The sequence below is a fragment of the Petromyzon marinus genome, chromosome 5 (assembly GCF_048934315.1).
Source record: "Petromyzon marinus isolate PM22_M1 ecotype Great Lakes invasive population chromosome 5, UKy_Petmar_22M1.pri1.0, whole genome shotgun sequence".
In the NCBI taxonomy this organism is placed as follows: Eukaryota; Metazoa; Chordata; class Hyperoartia; order Petromyzontiformes; family Petromyzontidae; genus Petromyzon; species Petromyzon marinus.
This window is the reverse complement of record NC_133671.1, coordinates 15,284,637-15,304,125: the sequence shown is the minus strand read 5'-3', so window position 1 is coordinate 15,304,125 and position 19,489 is coordinate 15,284,637. Positions and strand designations below refer to the sequence as shown.

Below are 19,489 nucleotides of genomic sequence, written 5' to 3'. Positions count from 1 at the left end.
CTTGTATGCGTGACCATCATGCTTGGCATGACCACCATGTGCTTTGGGAGCTATGTGGGTGGTGCCTAACAGGCGGCAGTGCAGCAAAAAAATCCATTGTTGCACTGTAATTCTATGCTCCCACTTCTTTGCTCCCCACGTTCACCAACCCACACTGACCGGCATACTCTAGTATGGATGTCCACCACTTATATTATCATTGGCTGCTGACATTTGTGCTACGCCCATTTCAAACCCTTATACACAGTTTGCCTTGGACGCTTGTGTTGCGATCTAAACGTCATAGTTTTTTTGTTATTTTCTTTGAACCTATCTATGTGACTTTACCGAAAGACCCAAGAATATGAATGTCTGGTCAAAAATAACCTCTTGGATTGACAAAGGCCTGTACAGGCAGTCCCCGGGTTACGGAAGGGTTAGGTTTCCGAGAAGTTTCCGTAACCCGAATTTTCCCTATGTCGGGAACTGAACAAATTACCCCGAAACTCGAGATAAAATCCCATAGCCGGAAATCGTTGTGCCTCCCCTACCGTTTTCTCCCAGTATTGTATCGCGATGTCATCCGTTTTCTATCGCTACCTGTATCGTATTGCTCTGCACTTCCTATGATTGTTTCATTTAATCGAATATCTACCCTAACACAACCCATTATTAAATTAATGGAACATACACTGTATCCAATTGTTTGATTTTAATATTAATTAACAGAAAGCAGTCAATTCCGAATGTTTTCAGTGCATTAGGCTAGGCCTAAACTTCAAACAAAGACATAGATTCCCCGTATAACCTGTACGGACTGTTGGGGCAAGTGCTGTTAGCGAGCACCTATGAAGGTCGGCACCGGCACAAGAGGGGGTGGGTGGCCAGCACTACGCCCGGCCACCTTTGTCTCCACAGTGTCGATGTTTACACACCGCACCAGGTACTCATTGTCAGTTTCATTTTTCAGTTTCATTTATTAGGTATAACCCTGTGAGCCATTGACTCGGGTGCAACCGCAACAAAACAAAAACATTAACAAGAAACATCTTAAAGGGACTGCACGCAACAGAAATATCCTGGAAAAAACAGCAAAAGTCTTCCAGAAAAAACACCGTATTTCAACGCTGTGTGCAAAAATCCCAGTGGGATGCAAGTCAAACAAAAAACGGACAATGTAGATTAAAGTTATCAGGCTAACTCTGCAGTACAGCAAACAAACATGGCTAAACCAAAACGTTTTCAGAAGCACCAAAATAAATCCATAAAAACAATGTAACAGTGCTCATAGGAACTGTGATTCAAATTTAACAATAAACGATATACATAACATGTACGACCAAACTTTGCAGCCATAGTTGGCTGCATGAGTCACTCCATAACAGCAGGAGAATCAGTAGCATAATCAAAAAATGTCAATACACCTTTAAAGATCAGCACCCTATAATCAAAACTGAAGATCATACTTTGCAGCGGTCAACCGAAATGATACATTTGATTTCAGGCCATTCTGAATAACGGTGGCAGCTAGGGGTGTACAACTCCTGTAGAGCAGTTTTGAGTGAAGATCTCACAGGTAGTGATCCAAGTTGCAGTTTATTGGCAATAGCATTCCAGACCCTGGGGGCATCAATAGCAAAGGCCCTTCCTCCAGTTTTTGTATGGCAATAGGGAATGTGCAGCTGGTAAATGAGCGAATACCTTTGGTCACTTTTGTTCTTCAAAACAGTGAGGAGATCCAGCAGGTAGTCTGCTGATTTTTTTTTAAGGCTGATTCGACCTAGGGGAGTCCCAGGGCCGGTTCAAGATAATCGTCACCGGCGGTGTTGGCCGTCAACAGGAATCGAACTCTGGTCGCTGGGCTCGTACCGCTCCCCACAGACACACACATAGTACATACTGTACAGAAAACAAACAATTACGTAATGCTACAAAAGGAAAATAATGACGTAAGGCTAGAAACAATTCTAATGACCTTAAATCCTCGTGACGCCCGGGCTCGTTGAAGGCGGCATTTTGGTGCAGCCCGCCTTACGCCTCGCTCCGCGATATTCATCCGCAACCTCACCGCGCTGCACTATTTGCGCTTACGTAACTAAAGCAAACATTTCCTCGTGTAGATTTTTTTGTTAAAACATGATTTACAGGAGCGTGCCCGTAAAGTTTGAGTTCCGTAAGTCGGAATTCCGTAAGTCGGATCTTCCGTAACCCGGTGACTGCCTGTATATGTATTCAGGGATGTGTGGTTGCACTTTTACGTTTTTGGCACGTGTAAAGAAGTGTCCTGGTCAAGGCCCATAATTGTTATGTACGTCTCGGTTTGTAAAGACATGCATCTCTGCATGCTGACATTAATTCTCAGACGCTCACATGAATGGCAACATTTGATGCCCATGCCGCCTCGTGCGTGTGCTCGTCCGCTTGCGTTAAGGGGTAATTGTGAATCCGTGTAGAGATTGCGCATCCGACTCGGCGCGTACACAACGCGCGCGTGAGCGAGGTTGCAGACCCCTATCATCCTCACGCTGCTATTCATTTATTGGAAGATGTTTGTCCATCATTGCACTTCGCTAAAGAGTACTGGTCCTGACAATCTGAGGGCTACACATGGGGTATTTGTGTCAGTATATATATCTAGCGTGGTACTGGCCACTCGCCCCCTCGTGTGCCATGCCAGCCTTCATTAGGCGCTCGCCTAATGAAGGCTCGCCTAATGAAGGCTCGCCTAATGAAGGCACTTGCCGCAACGGTGCAAAGGCTACCGGGGGGGATCTTTGTCTTTATTTTTGTAACCGTCTCTCCCCTTGTGTGGTTTTGGAACACGCCCAGAGCGAAAAGACCTACTTGTAAGATCACGAATGCATTTTTGCCTTGACGGTTACCCGTCGTTGGCTTCCAAACCGCTCGTAAATGTGTCCGGGGGAAGCGTCACGGAATCCACGCCTGTGCACGATTTTTCCCCTTTCCCCGTTGTGTAACCGTGCACCTGTGTGCGGACGCGTCCCCGCGTGCCTCTCGTCAGGTTCAAGGCCAACCTGTGGCTGTGCGAGAACCACCCGCTGTCCTTGGTGGAGCAAGTGATGCCCATTGTCGACCTAATGGCCATCAGCTACACTCACTTCGCCAAGCTGAGGGATTTCATCACCTTAAAACTTCCCTCCGGCTTTCCCGTGAAGATTGGTGTGCAGTTCGTATATATGCACACACACACACACACACATATTTTTCGCGTGTATATAGCTCTTCTCGACGTGATATTGGGCTGTTTCAGCACGCTATCCGACGTTTCGTTCCACGTGCCGGGGGGCTTCGGTTGTCCAGTTCTTGAAGAAGCTATCAGCCCTCGGAGCGAAACATTGGACGTCATACCGAACAACAACGCAGGGCAACCCGAGAGAGCGCAGTGAAAGGGCTACAAAGCACAACAACGAAAACCTATGCAGTGTGTATCCAAATATATTTACTTTTACGTAGTTAAGTCTTGGTTATCCATGGACGGATTAAATGGGTTGCAGATTAACAATACTCATGAGAAATAGGAACAGAAGTATAAAGAATTGCATCTTTCATGCCTTTTTTTTTATTTCGCTGCTGATTATTAGCCGTTCCTTACTTGTGACATGATTGATTTAGGAAACAATAAAAAACACCATTAGGGTCTGTTATCAGCCCCAATATACGTACATTAAAAGGCATCACTCGCATGCACTGTCAACCACAATTTGCATGTCACTCACGAGGTTTAACCTCAAGCAAAATGTAGCGGTCAAGAGCACAAATTATTAGTAATAAAGTTTTTTTGGGGTTAGATCGTACAAATATAAATTTGTCATTAACCCGCCCACCACCCGACGCAGCCATTTAGTAAGGTTCATCACGTAGACAAACATGTCAATTAGCTACTACTTAAGCCCACTGGTGTGTTGGAGAGTAAATCCGCAATATTTACATTTTGAGTACGACGTTTCGCTGGTAATTACATCCAGCATCATCGGTGCGATTTTTCCAGAAATGTTCCGACGTACCAAACAAATACTATACACTAGAAAACCAATTAAAACTAAACGGACGTTAAATGTTCTTGGTTCTTTCGGTAAAGTCACGTAGAAGGCAAACAATAATTTGCATATCAAATATATTTACTTTTATGTAGTTAAGTCTTGGTTATCCATGGACGGATTAAATGGGTTGCAGATTAACAATACTTTATTATTTTATTGTTTCCCTTCTACGTGACTTTACCGAAAGAACCAAGAATATGAATCCCTGCAGTCACGAAAGCTTTAAATAAAAATTTAGACGTTAAATATTTCGTAAGGACACGGAATTTAATTTGAGAAGCACACAAGGACATTGTGCAACAATAAGACAGCTTTACAGACGTGTTCTTCTTCTTGGTTTTAAACAACTTTATCTTTTAATCTGCTGCCACCGCGTGGCAACTCATCCCTCCGTGGTGTCGGCATGGCCTTTCGCGACAATGAACCGGCACGCATTTAACTTGGCGTTGCCAGCAAAAGAGGTTATCATGGTCTTGCTCCCGATGACAAGCGTGCGACGTGCTCTCTCGGACTGCCGACGCCGGGACGAAGCTCCGCAGTCCTAACCGGAGCGCCGCGGCTTCCGCTCTCCCCGCAGAGATTCCACTTTTTCATATTCTGAACGCCCGCATCACCTTTGGGAACCTCAACGGCAGTGGTGACGAGGCGCTGTCGGCATGCGGCAGCCCCGACAGCGACAGCCAGTCGTCACCCAGCAGCGACAATTCCAGCCTGGGCAGCATCAACAGCTCAGGGAGTGAGAGTTGGCACAAGCCCCACATGGCATCCACACGTGGCAGTCGAAGCCAGCCAGGTCTTTCTCACCTTCTTTCCTTCTGCCTTGCTCAGACCGAGTAACTTTTTTTTTATTTAATAGATTTCCCCTCAATTTTATCCCGATTATGCTGTCGGTATCGTGTCACGAATTGAAGAGTCAATTCTGATCTCTGGCGGAGCCGTTCAACCCTTTGTGTTCTCTATGTGGATATCAGAGATCCCTGCAAGTAAACTCTGGTTTTCAGAGTAGAATGCCTCACTTTCTTACTCATTCGGCATATGGCAGTCACGTTAACTGCATGCCATTCAAATAGATATTTTATTTTCGAGCTGGACTTTAGCCGTAGGAATAACTAATTTAACTTGTGTTTTGTGCAGTCACTGGTGACCTGGCTGTGAGACCATTAACTCGCTAAACTTAAGAACTCGGTTTAATCACAGGCAACTAGCAGGATTAAAACCAACCCAGGATGTCAGCAGTGCCAGCTCTGCACTGACCTCCGAGCCACCCAGCCAGCTCAGGTCTAGTGACGTTAAATAACATTGACGCGTTATGTACTCTGTACAGCACTTCCACTGGAGTGAAGTGTCGGTCAGTGGTGGTGCAAGCGCATTGCACCCACCCTCACAAACAATGTTTGGGTGCCCCCCACATTCATGAACCCCTCGTAAGATTACAGAAGAGACATGCACAGCAGAGAGGTGTAATGAGTGAGAGAAATTAGTGAATAGACCTCTATTATAAGACTTATTACAATAGACATTATAATCGACTTATATTTCACTAAATTTACTTTCATGGTGTTGTCAGGATGATTATCTTTTTTTTATTTCTCCGACTTTGAGCTTGGTTTTTTGGCATACCCCTGTTAATTATTCTGGAACCTGCGGGGCCTCCTTGAGCCTCGCGGGAGGCCCAAGAGCTTGTTGCGAGATTGCTTTGTGCATCGTTCCGCCACCGATGTCGACTGCCGAGATTCCCCCGAGGATCGGGATAAAACATTCTGGGGTAAAAAAAAAAACAACGACTCTACAGTCTGTGTTCTGTTGTCATGTTATTAAAGCAGTGGTTCTTGACCTTAACTGCATCCTTGCACCCCTTTGGTTCTCAATCGTAAAAAAAAGTAAAATGTGAATAAAAACATAGGTTTGGTGAAAGAAAGTAGTCATACTTCCGTGCCCGTGCTTCGTTTTTTGTTTACCATGATTTATCTTCTAAACAAATCTGGCACGTCTTGCACCCCCAGGGGGTGCGTGCACCCCAGGTTAACAACCACTGGCTTAAAGCGATCATTATTACAGTCTTGAGACTCTGCTTGAGGGTTTCCTAGGGTAAATAAAATACTTAAGCAGGGGACGCATTGAGCATGAACACAGACTGAGAATACTTTCCACTTTCATCATCAGAACTCCCTTGTCCGAAGGTGGTGAAGGTGCAGCCCTGGCATTCTTTGCTCACGCCACTGCTGGCAGAAGAGCCTCTATGAGAGGGAGCTCCAGAAAGACAAAAACACCCATCTCTCTGAAGTGCATTTCGGATGGTATTGGGAGAGAGAGAGAGCCCCTCTGTACAACTTACTTGGCACCTTAAACTGATGTAATAATGTATGTTTTAATGTAAAGTTATAAATATTTACAATAATGTTGCATCTGAAACATTGACACGTGCATCTTTTAGTTTAAGGCACTTAATGCTTGTGTGCACAAACTGTGAAACACAACCAGAGACTGGAGTGGACTGAGTTAGGATTCGTATATTCAAAACTTCCCTGCTGGATAAACAACAACAACAAACAGGAGCAGGGGATAATCTGTGAGTCTTCTTGCTCATGGCTGGATGAAAAGCGGCTCATATGTCTGTCCAGATTAGTTGACCAGAGATTGGCTTCAGTTGATGTGCAATGGATTGTTTCAATGCCTCAGATGAATGGAGTACACATTGATTCGTTGCTGTGTAGTCGATGGTCTGGTCGGCGTTTCCACAATCACAATCACACTCTGGGCACTCTATGAATAGTTACTTGCGATGGAAGCGGTGGTGGACTTAGCTGCTGTGAGGTGCGTAGATCCGATTTAATGCAGACTATTGTTTTGCCGGTAAATTAAATCCTGAACGTTCTTTAGAGGGGGTCAGCGATCGGGTGCTTTTCGAAATTATTGCCGTTTTCCCAGATATATCACCATTCCTCCGAGGCACGAAAAAAACAAACATCTGCGAGTGCTCCGGCTGTGGGGATGGGACGCAAATGTCACTTGCTCTGCCCACAGCCTCCACCGCTGCTCACATTTGTTGGTGTATCTGCAGCGCCGGTGTCGGCCTGGGTGATGGACGACTCCGTGTTCGAGGTGCCCAAGGGCTACACGGTGGCCGGCCAGGCCAAGAGGCAGCCCATGCGTGACGAGGACGACGCACTGCTTCAGTTTGCGATCCGCCAGAGCCTGCTGGAAGCTGGCACGGAGTCCGACCAGGCACGCCGCTCGCCATGGATCGCACTGTTGATTGTTTTTTGTCTTTCCCCAATCAACCAAAGAGTATGGATCCTTGCAGTCACGAAAACTTCAAATCTAGAGTGGTTGGCTAAGTTTACACGTTTATAGAACTCCTGTCCATCCGAGTTACACTCATCGCTAACTGCGGGATGAATATTTTTTAATATCTATGGGACCTTTTTGCCATATCAACAATTATGAAAAATGGTAATAGGTTTTACCCTTTTCTGGCAATAAAGCAGGTATTAAGATGTTCATACACCAAATAGATACTTTTTGCAAGGCATCAAGTCTGCATTAACCACACGTACTTCTGGCAAAACATGCAAACAGATATGCTCTGATAATTATATGCATTGTCTTTGACCTCGACCCAGCTATTAATGCTCCCATACTTGCATTGTCTTTGTACTATTTCCCCTTTGGCATTCTCTGGTCTAACACTGGTAAGACTAGGCCTAGTCTCTGGTCTAACACTGGTAAGACTAGGCCTAGTCTCTGGTCTAACACTGGTAAGACTAGGCCTAGTCTTTGCTCTAGTCTTACCAGTGTTAGACCAAAGATTAGGCCTAGTCTTACCAGTGTTAGACCAGAGACTAGGCCTAGTCTTACCAGTGTTAGACCAGAGACTAGGCCTAGTCTTACCAGTGTTAAACCAGAGACTAGGCCTAGTCTTACCAGTGTTAGACCAGAGACTAGGCCTAGTCTTACCAGTGTTAGACCAAAGACTAGGCCTAGTCTTACCAGTGTTAGACCAAAGACTAGGCCTAGTCTTACCAGTGTTAGACCAGAGACTAGGCCTAGTCTTACCAGTGTTAGACCAGAGACTAGGCCTAGTCTTACCAGTGTTAGACCAGAGACTAGGCCTAGTCTTACCAGTGTTAGACCAAAGACTAGGCCTAGTCTTACCAGTGTTAGACCAAAGACTAGGCCTAGTCTTACCAGTGTTAGACCAGAGACTAGGCCTAGTCTTACCAGTGTTAGACCAGAGACTAGGCCTAGTCTTACCAGTGTTAGACCAGAGACTAGGCCTAGTCTTACCAGTGTTAGACCAAAGACTAGGCCTGGTCTTACCAGTGTTAGACCAGAGAATGCCAAAGGGTGAACAGTACAAAGACAATGCAAGTATGGGAGCATTAATAGCTGGGTAGAGCAGTCAAAAACAATGCATATAATTATCAGACCATGTTTGCTTGCATGTTTGCCACAAGTACGTGTGGTTAATGGAGACTTGATGCCTTGAAAAAGGTTATCTATTTGGTGTTTGAATATTTCTTAGCAATGCAATACTGTTGATTTAATTCGTTGTCTTTCCAAGTCAACATCAGCGTGTTTGGCTAAGCTTACGTTTATAGAACTCCTGTCCATCCACGTTACACTCATCGTTAAACTAGTGGACGAATATTTTTGAGCAATGCGGTACTAAGGGTTGTAGTTTATCTGTCTGGCGTCATCCTCATAATTGAGGGTTGATGTCCATGACAGATTCTTTCCATATTTTGTGATCGTCATTTCTCTCGAGGAAAGTTCTGTCCAACTGCTCACATTGTCCTGTTAACTGGTCCATATCCATCCTCTTCCCTTCTATTGTCCCTTACAGAATCATCTTATTATTGATATCTCCAGCTATGACCCTCTTAGGATACGTGCCGTATAAGCCACTTTGCAACCTTCACATCGGCCTTCAATATTTCCTGTTTGTAGCCATTCTGTCTCGGCACATCTTCATTCTTATTCTCATCACACCAGCTTAGTCGTTTTATTCCTTCCCTCTGTAACACCACATTTGAAATGCAATTAGTATTTTAATTTGTTAAAAAGGTGCCTACGCTTTTGATTATTTGTTTGCTTTTGTATCACGCCTGTCATTATACAATTAAGGAAAACTTAGACTTAATATCCAATGGTAAAAGGAAGACTTTAGAAATTCCTTTGTCAAGGCGCTTTGTTTCCTCTCACACAGCTTAAAGGTCGTGATCTGAACGTGGCTTTTTCACTCCAGCGCTGTCCTACCAGACAGTCTCGTCCCTTCACCTGATGAAGGCCGCTTGTGTTGTGGCCGAAACGTCGTGAGAATATTATTGTGTTATTTTATTTTATCAATTTATTATTTTATTCTCATTCTACGTGACTTTACCGAAAGAACCAAAGAAGATGAAGACTTTAGACTTCATGCCCAGGGGACAACACCCTGCATCCTTCACTGAGGACACATCTCCCATTTGTTGCAATTGCGAGTGATCTGCATCCAAAACAGTAACTGGATGCGAGTACATTAGACCCAACAGTACAACAGTAACATCTTCTGTCATGCTCTACCTTAAAAAGTGTATTGTTCTGGTCTTCAAATTAAATCAATGTTACAGTCGACGTTAATTTCAGCTTCTCTTCTAAACAGAATTACTGCAACTGTGACAGATTATTGTCAGAAATGAAAAATAATGGGTGTGTAATTATTTAACCTTTCAACAAATAATGATCGTATCTCTTCTCTCTCTCTTGTTTTTCCAGTGCATGTTTCTTTCAGTGTGTTTGTTTAAACCTCTTCGTGGAGAACTTTTAGTTTGATGTAAACCAAATAATTAATATCGGCTGTCAATTTCAGAACTGGTTATTAAATCAGAATGCTGCCAGTGCACAGGTAGTCTCTGCTTGACAAGTGCAGGTGGTAATCACGTTGGATGGCATTATGTAATTTAAAAAGAAACTTTCAGGACTAGCAGACATCACCTTATTACATAAGAGCAGTGCATTGCAGAAGAGTGCGGAAAGAATGTGGGCACCGAACAAAGTGAGCGATTTTTTTCCTGCTCAAGTGATTATCAAGGTGGTGGTCATCTCCAGTGTACAGCCCTGAACCCGTGGTAAAAATTCCACTTTACCATGGTGGGGTCGAGTATCCTTACATTAAATAAAAAAACACTGTTGATTTCCCCACAACGAAGTGGTATTCATTGCAAATCGACCCCAGAGGGATGATGGGCCAAGTCAACCTCTAACCAGGATGATTTTAATCGGCTACCGTCCAATTGAGATCTGCTCGCTCAACTGTTGCCATGCTATCTGGCACAGTTCACACAAATACATGATATGCAGGAGCAGTGCGACGTGGAAGGCTGGGAAAGAACTCCGGGACACTAGGATCACCTGATGCTACATTTAAATGACATTCTGTAGAAATATTCTGTCGTTCCAGGTTACCATTTGGGAGGCGCTCACGAACAGCAAGCCCGGCACCCACCCACTGTCTTGCAACGAGGGAAACCATGAGAGGTACTGTGTCATTTGTGTGACCTCTTACCTTGTACAGCTCCGCCCATCTCGTCCACACTGTGCTCAAGCACCACAACTGAGGGTCAAAACACTTTTCTCTCTGCTTCGTCCCCAACATTGCCAAAAGCTTTTTGAAATCCCTCCCACGGGTCTCTCCCCCCCCCCCCCCCCGAGCGCTTTATAACCTTTGCTCAAGTCAAGGAGCATGGGTTTTATTCTCTTATCGATTACAAATTTGACATTGCCGTTGTGTTGTTGGCCTTTGAAGCCTGCACGCAGCAACTGTGTTTACAATAAAGGGGTGGGGGGGGGGGGGTAAATCCACTGCTGCATGAAGGCCTCCTCTCCACGTAGGTTTACGGGGGTTGTTTGACCATACTTCACCACGCGCTGGTCAGCGCAGGTTAGTGGAGCAGGAGGGGGAGGGGGGCACAACTTAAAACCCCCCTCCCTCCATCCACCCAGCAATATACAGTCAAAGGTAATGTACGAACAAAGTCCATCGACAGATTTGGACCAGAGTGTGGGTCCTCCTCGTGCCTCTTCTCGAGACGTTATTTCCAGTGTGGAAGACCCAGGCCAAACATCACCCAGAGAGAGAGAGAGAGGAACTCTCTCGAGTTCCATCCAGCGGAGTCAGCCAGCAGTGGCGTGAGACCAAGACAAATCGCAGGGGCTTGCACCTTAACCCTTCATAACCGGTGCCCGCGACACCTTGTGCACAGGCTCCGAACAAAGGCTCAGCAGGTCAAGAACAGCGCGGCTTGTACGGCGGATGGCAGTGTCAGGAGCAGCAGCAGCGGTGGCTGCAGCAGTCCTATCCCAAAAACCAGCCGCAGCCGAATCCTGTCGGCAGGTGGCAGCAACAGCCCTTGCCGCATCTCCTCGTGGGTCAGCAACTACAGCCCCTGCAAGCTGCACTTTCGAAGCGGCGGCGGCGGCGGACGTAAAATATCCATCGTGGCCAACAGCAGCTGCGCCCGCGTTCTGACTGCAGCGGGCAGCGCCCAGAGCAGCCCTCGCCGTGTGTCGCCGGCAGAGGGCGGCACGAGGGACGGCGGCCCCCGCCGAGCATCGATCGAGGCCCGCAGCTCCAGCAGCTCCAGCAGCAGCAGCGTCCAGGAGCTGCCCACGGAGGGCAGCGCGGGCAGCTCGCGCCGGGTGTCCGCGGATGGCAGCGGTGCCGTGAGCCCGGCGCGGGGCGGTGGCAGCGGCGCGCGGGACCCGGGGCACGCCGGGCAGCGCAGAGCAGCTGACGCGGAGTAAAGGAGGGGCCCGCCGTTGTGGGATTTGAGGGGCCCGAGTAGCCCCGAGGTGTCCCGTCTAAAGAAATGTGCTCACCCACTGCCCGTGGTTGGCCTTTACTGATTTCGCGCTCCGCGTTTTATGCCGCAGCTCTGGTTATTTTCTCGGTGTTTGTTGTTGTTGTTGACAATCACGTTAACGTTTTCACAATAATATAACGACAACGTGGCTTTTCAATGCTGTTTCGTTTCTTACGGCACTTTGAGCCAACAAGCACTTCTCGAACCGTTTGTTGTAGTTCGCACTCGTTGCTTTGTAAAAAAAGATAATGTAATAATTCTTGATAGGGGTGAAATGCAGGTGCGTTGACACCCCCAGCGTGCGTGTGGGTGTGTAAGTAACCCCCAGTAGACTGACCACCGTCAAACATTCACATTGGCCACCTTTTCCTGACTCCCACGATTGTCCCTCTTGTTTGAGGTACCAGGTCCTGTGAAATCTTTAAGTCTACGGACAAGAAGGATGACATGATCTTGATTTGAAGCTTTCGTGACTGCATGAATCCATACTCTTTGGTTCTTTCGGTAAAGTCACGTAGGTAGAAATTAAACAATTTTTGTTTTATTTCTACCTCCGTGACTTTACCGAAAGAACGAAAGAGTATGGATGACATACACACACCACTAAAAAGAAAGACACTACACAGGTACCAGATTCTCTGGATTATAACATGTACTTACCCCCCCCCCTTTGTATTTAAAAGCAAAGTTTGGGGGAGGGGGGGGGGTGCGCTATGTATTTGAGTCGGTGTGCGCTTGTCTATGTGACCAGATTCATCTGACCTTTTTTGACAACGGGCACACGTTTTTTGGGCGAGGCTTTCTTCCCGGAGCGTCCAGTGGTTCAGAGAATTACAGTCGTGCACTCTCATGATGCGATATTGTGAGATATATCCTCCTTCGTGCAACGTCCTGTGCTTTCTACCTCGGGAGGGTGACAACCCGATTCAATTCTCAAGTCCCCATCTCCAGGAATTTTGTATCTTAATTAAAACCCACCGTTGTCTAAATTTTCTAAAGCCACTGTAGTTAAATCCCGTGTGGTACATTGGGACTGTTTAGCCACGAGTCATGGACCTCAGTGTCTCCAGCCTTAGTGGAAATCCTCAGCAGAACCACTAGGCACAACCAGCCTGGTGCCTCACCTGCAGAGCGAGTGGCTCGCAATCAGAAGGTATGAGTTCAGATCCTGGTTGGAGGTTGACTCGGCCCATCATCCCTCCGGCATCGATACAAGGAGTACCACTTTATTGGGGGAAGATAACGGTAGGCTTCTATGTACAGGCTTGCCCTTGCCATAATAATGAGGAATTTCCACCACTGGCTCTCGGCTGTAAACAGGAGATGAGCAACAAATAAATGCCTTGACTTTGACCACTGCTCAAACCACCTAACATACGTCGAAATATTGGGGTTTTGGTGCAAGTCCGTTGCAAAGCACCTCGCGTTTGCGATATAAAGTACTGTACACTGGAACTCAAAAGCAACGTGGCAGCCACCTCTTTGAGCTAAATTTACATAATTAGATTTGCACTTATGTAATTGTAAAAAAAACCCGTTAAATATAAGGCATTATTGCGTAGTTAGTAGTAGTACATAGTGGTTTATTATTATTTGTTGTGGCTATTAGCATTTTTTGTTATGAATTATTGTACTGTTACCATGGAAAGCTGCAGTTATGTTACATTTACAGTGCTGATTCAGCGAGGGACTTTGCAGGGCAGTCCCACAAACTTCAGATGTACAGTATTTTAACCAGTTGGGATTGTTATTCAGATAAAACCTATTATCTGTAAGAAAGATATGCTCCAACTACCGCAGTGTCGGACGTGCCGAGACGATCCAACTCTTTCATCCGTGCTGGGATGATACTGATGGTGCATTACGTGTTTTGTGTACGTGTCAACCCATTAATTAAATCCACAAATAAGCCATATTTTCTAAAACTACAATTACCTTCAAAGTGACACCCCCACGTGTTTCACGAGGATTATTTTGACTGAGGTCAAATTTGTGGAACCTCTCCCGATGCTTTATAACATGTACATGTTTACCATGCTCGTAATACCCTTTATACAATGCACCTATAAGGCTGACACTCGTAAGTAATTTCCGTATTCTGTCATGACATCAATAACATTGCACATAAAATATTCCTTTTTGTTCACTTTGATATTTTGGCTTCATCCCATAGCCAGCGGCAATTTCAGTAGCCGACAATTTAATTGGCTAATTAAGCAATTTGTAAGACATTCAAACAATCATTCCTGTTAAGCATCCCATAAAACCAACTGCCAGAGGTACTGCCGATTATTTACAGGGCTTCGCTGTGCCCTTAGCTGTCACCAGATTTTGTTTTTATTAAAAAAATCTATTTCAGGTTAAAACGAAAAAAATGTGTGTTTTAAATGTGTAGTTTACGTGCACTTACTCCTACCATTACCACACTTATGCTTCGTTAAACGCCGTTGGGGTTATGCACTTGTGTTCTTTTTCTAAAGCCACAATGGAACGATCTTTACAAACACTTGCCGTGTCCTCAAACAGCGATGCGACGATGCATTGAATCATCAATTCATATAGATTCTTAAGTTGACAAAACATCCATCGAATCACGTTTGAAAGAATGTTTTTCCCCTCCCGCCCCCCATGGCCCCATGTGTATATGTTGTATGTAATGAGTTCATGTAACCCCCTGCAGTGACTCGTAGCCGCTACATTCATCACAATGCATCCAAGAATCTCCAGAATCGTGACAATGTGCGCAATCATCCTGACAATTATTAGAATTGTTACGCCTTCAATGGCAGCTTTATGAACACGGCCTATGATCACCTACAATAATAACATCTTTGCCAGTGGTTGATCATATGTGGGTGTCTATAATTATTTCTAAATCAGAACATTCTGTTCATAAAAATCGGATCCACATCAACTGCTCCAATTAACAAGCCACTGCTTTTCTTTAAGTCTATGCCTATAACCTAACTGATCGTGGGTCTCATAGAACATCGTGTACATCACGATCAATCTACTGCCGGATGAAGGGTTGCATTATCAAATAGATCCTGCAAAATACTTAATTGAATATAATAACAATAAAACAAATTTCACAATTATAATAAGTTAATGTTCGATTGAAACTCAGGAGGTGCTTTATGCTCTGAGCCTTCCCGACTATGGAGAGGAATATGACTTGGTGGAAATAGATGCAGTCATCCAAGCTCTCACAAACAGAGGCCTAAAATTAAATATATATAAAGCAGTTATAAAAATGAAAGCATTACACGGAGATATAATTAAGAAAGCAAAAAATTAAATATCTGAAGCTAAGTCCGACAAAGGCATGATTATATCAAAGTTATTGACACAGACATTTATAAATACCATGTGCACAGCCCAATGCTGTATAGATATCTGCTGTGCCACATATAACAGGTGGGATAATTCAATCCCCCTGGCAATTTTGTGAATGGTCACAATTCTATTAAAGAAGCAATTCATTTTCAGGACACTTGATGGATTTGTTTTGGAATGTGTCCTGCAAAAAATATTTTCTGCACACGATTTCTGATCCGAGAGAGAACAACTGTGCGAGGTTTCAAATGGGACTGTTCGTCTCATCACGGGGTACCGATAGCACATTTGGAACAAATTGTAAAGAAATAAAAAACACCAAAAGTTATTTCTTGAAAAAAAATACTAAGTTTTGTTTAACTTTAAGAATAATAGCACCACTAAGTGCTTGCAGGAGTGAAATGAACGCCACTAAATAAAACAATCGCAAAAAAAGAAAAGCTTTGATTCTTACAGACGATTAAGTGCACATGTGAGCCCAAGAAATCTATATTAAATGGATGATTCGATTCATCATCGTTCCACCTCTACTACGTGCGCCCGCACACTGCCACGTTTTTATAGCTGGAGAGCGTTTACGTTTTGGGTAAGACCGCGCGGTTCGATCCTAAAATGTTTCTCTGCCACGCACGCCTCTTGGGTTACCGTCACACAGCCAGGCAAGATTCACGCTACAGGTCTGTGGGGTGATAAAGAAATGTAAATATTGGTCGGGACGAAAATCTCGGAGTAAAATGTCTTACTCAGAGCATACGAAGCTTACCCACAATGCCTTTTTAATGCTGCTCGATATGTAAGATTAAGTAAAAAAGTGAGATTGTTGCATCAAATTCGTTTTGAGATTCTAAAATATTGCACAACTTGGAATTGGATGTGGCGGCTTTTGTAAACCGTTTTGTTTTTTGTTCAACGTGGCTGAATGCTATTCGGTAGTAACTGTTGCATAATAACCAGTCGAAAATACTAAAGACATAAATTGTGTGTCTGGCAGAATTTATGTACGACCTGCGGTGGCATTTCTACACTGTTTTGTGTGAGGAAAAAAAGTTATCCGCACAGTGTCAATTTCGCCGAATGAGTAACTCTACATTCGTACTATTGATGGAATAGTTAATACACCACAAGAGTGAATGTTTTGTAGAGTTCGACGTATATTAAAAAAAATAGTAACATTAACAGTTACACTTACAAATATTTGGTATATGGGGTAGCTAAGAGGAGTCTAAAATCTAGGGTGGTAAGACTGCCAAAGTATTACACTGAATACCACAAACTGACCCAAACCAACACAAGCAACTGTTATCATATGGTGGAAAAAAATAACTCGCACTCGTCAACAACACTGCCTATGTTCGGCAACGTTTCAGGAAATGGCCCTTCTTCATAGCACATATGGCAATTTCCACAAAGCAATGTCTCCACAATTTCGCCTTCGATATTCCAGTGACAAATTTGGACATGATCGTTGGACAACAAAACCAGTGGTAGATGTCAAAAATGAAACAGCACAAAGTATAACGAATACAATTGTTTCGGTCTCCATAAAAGCCAGTGTTTTAAAACACTGCATGAATTTTACACTTCAATAAATATCGATGCATAAAACAATTGCATGACAAGCAACGCCTCACTTCAATTTCACGCCCTCCGACATAATTCTGCGGCCACCACCGGTTTTGTACTTTTTTGCACTGTGGTTATTAAAGCACACTTGCACCAGGGACGTGACTGTTATTTGGTTTTATGGCTATCCGTTTTGCGTTCATCCGTCACGCGAAATATTTTGTTAACTGTCTTAGCTTAAGTGATTTTTGATGTACACATTTCAATCGTTGGCCAGTGCTTAAGCCAATTTTTTTTTTACTTTAAACTTTTGTGACTGCAGAAATTTATATTCTTTGGTTCTTTAGGTAAAGTCAAGTAGATAATAATAATAAAAACCACGATGTTTCGATCCCAACACAAGGGGGTTATAGCCTCTAAAGGCAAACTCTTTATAAAGGTTTAAAATGGGCATAACCCAAGTGTCAGCAGCATGGGCGGGGCAGCTAATGTTAACGTGAGCGATGGTCAACGACGACGCTGGTGGTGGGTTTCCACCAATTAAAGGTCTGCAAGGTAAAAATTAGCATGTTAATGTAGGATCGGAGAGCAGCCTCCATGGCGAGCGTGCTGAGTTGGCTATGTTAATGTGAGAGATTAGCACGTTAATGTAAGATCGCAGAGCCGCCACACGTGGAGGTCGGCGTGGCAGAGGTGGCTGTATTGGTGCGAGAAATTTAACAGCAGGGGCGGAGCCAGGATTTTCAGCCCGGGGTGACATTCAACAAATTTTAATTTCAAGAATGATTAGAGAGTCGGGCTGTTGAACTAGACGCCATCGGTTGGTGACACACTCTGACAATGCAGTTGCACGGAGTCCGCCAGACCGAGTGTCGTACACTTATAAGCAGAATGTTTCAGATTTTCGATTTTTTTTTCTGGGGTGACAATTGTCTACCCTGTCACCCACCTGGCTCCACCCCTGTTTAACAAGTTAAATTTTTACCTGGATGCCCTTTAATTGGTGGAAACCCACCACCAGCGCCGTTGTTGACCATCATTTACATTAACATTAGCTGCCCCGCCCATGCTGCTGACACTTGCGCTACGCTAATTTTAAACCTTTAGAGTTTAGAGGCTAACCCCCTTTTCCGGATGACGACCGCTTGTGTTGCAATCGCAACGTCGTGGTTTATATTTATTATTTTTTCTATCTACGTCACTTTTCCGAAAGAACCAAAGAATATACTTTTTTAATTTAAAATCCAACCACTTCACAATAAAATGTGGCACACTTGAAGTAAATGTGTGAGTGCTATGTTTATAATCAACGTTTCACTTTGGAAAATAAACATTTTTGCAATGCCATTTCAGTTTCCGTCTGGGCTCTGCTGTCAATTTGAATTGTGTGACTGTCCAGTGTGAAGGTGTACACGTTAGGGCCACTGCGGTCCATCCCACACACAGACACGACAGATAATTCAATCCGTGAGGGTAGGGGAAAACCGTGGTGTCCCAAACAATAACTTTATTGAAGACCTTGAGAGAACCGCAGATCACCGTCACCAGTGTGAGATTCTTGTTTGGAGACCCAATGAAGGAACAGCTCTGAAGGACAGTGGGGACCGCTCTCAAGAATCGCGTCCCAACAACAACACCACGTGCAAGGCGGTGTGGCTATTCCCTACTCGCCAAACTGCGAATGCTGTAAGGTACAAACCATAAGGCGTATATCACCGATGACTGCCCTAATACAAACGCATGTATTCTGACGTAACAAGCGGACTCCACTGAGCGATGTATGTATGTATGTTGAACTTCTTACGCACCGTACGTGGCCAAACGTGGTAATCAGAGGTGTGGGGGAATGGCAACAAACTAAACACAACAAATTGTTCTAAATAAATTAGTTTTCAATTCAGATTTAAAAGTGCATAGGTTCCAGTGGCTTCCTAATAAATACAACAGGCATATTCTGATAGATCGAGCCGTCTATTCCACTAAGCTATCCCAATACTAAACACGTACTGTGGTGGAACGAGCGGACTCCACTCAGCTACCTCGGATGCAATGGAATGGCTCAACATTCAACATACAATTGTAGCTTGGTGCTTTTTTTTTCAAATCCCATACGAAAGAAGGTGAATCCATTATTAAAACGGGCAGACTATCTGTAAATATATACGAACGTCTACATTAAACATTGACTAAAATATACACGAACTTCAAACAAGCACTGTACTAACAATCGGATTGCATAGCTACAATTCAGTATCGAGGAGACACTTTCAACATTACTGCACAGCACACGTGATTGGCTGTTAAATGTAAAACATAAATGTGCAAACCTGCTGCCAATCGAACAACTGGCATACCCGTGGATTTACACAGATGGACGGGACAGGCTGGAGTGGCGGTGGATTTAAGAAACTTGCTCATCACTTCAACTGCATAGGAAGTCATAAATAATTGCACCACGTCATTAGCCCTTGGTTTCTGTGTAGACTGGCAAACGAGCATTTTTTTATTTTTGTAAAATGTATTTTTTTTTAGTGGTCCAGGGACTTCAGACCCTAAGCTTAAACCATGACGAGGCAAGTCCGCCAAGAGCTATCAATGGGGTTTCGCTTGCATTTCCATTCCGAGATACTCGTAGAAAACGGTACCAAACAAATCGTTTTAAGTATTCTACACACCGAGCCGTGTGCTATTATATCTGAACTCGCC

General features: G+C 44.3%; 1 protein-coding gene across 4 annotated transcripts in view; it reads left to right on the top strand.

The window, feature by feature from the left end:
* The window catches only part of LOC116939120 (ankyrin repeat domain-containing protein 13D-like), a 57,807-nt gene extending 39,677 nt beyond the window's left edge, over positions 1–18,130 (top strand). For 2 of the 4 annotated variants that reach the window (XM_032947098.2, XM_032947099.2), the window contains exons 11-15: positions 3,002–3,159; positions 4,618–4,833; positions 7,102–7,265; positions 10,483–10,559; positions 11,285–18,130. In XM_032947098.2, the coding sequence (XP_032802989.2) occupies positions 3,002–3,159; positions 4,618–4,833; positions 7,102–7,265; positions 10,483–10,559; positions 11,285–11,825 (1,156 nt within the window). In that variant the 3' untranslated portion in view covers positions 11,826–18,130. The remainder of the gene's footprint in view (positions 1–3,001; positions 3,160–4,617; positions 4,834–7,101; positions 7,266–10,482; positions 10,560–11,284) is intronic. The other 2 variants (XM_032947100.2, XM_032947102.2) reach the window with 1 other exon arrangement.
* The last annotated feature ends 1,359 nt before the right edge of the window (positions 18,131–19,489 follow it).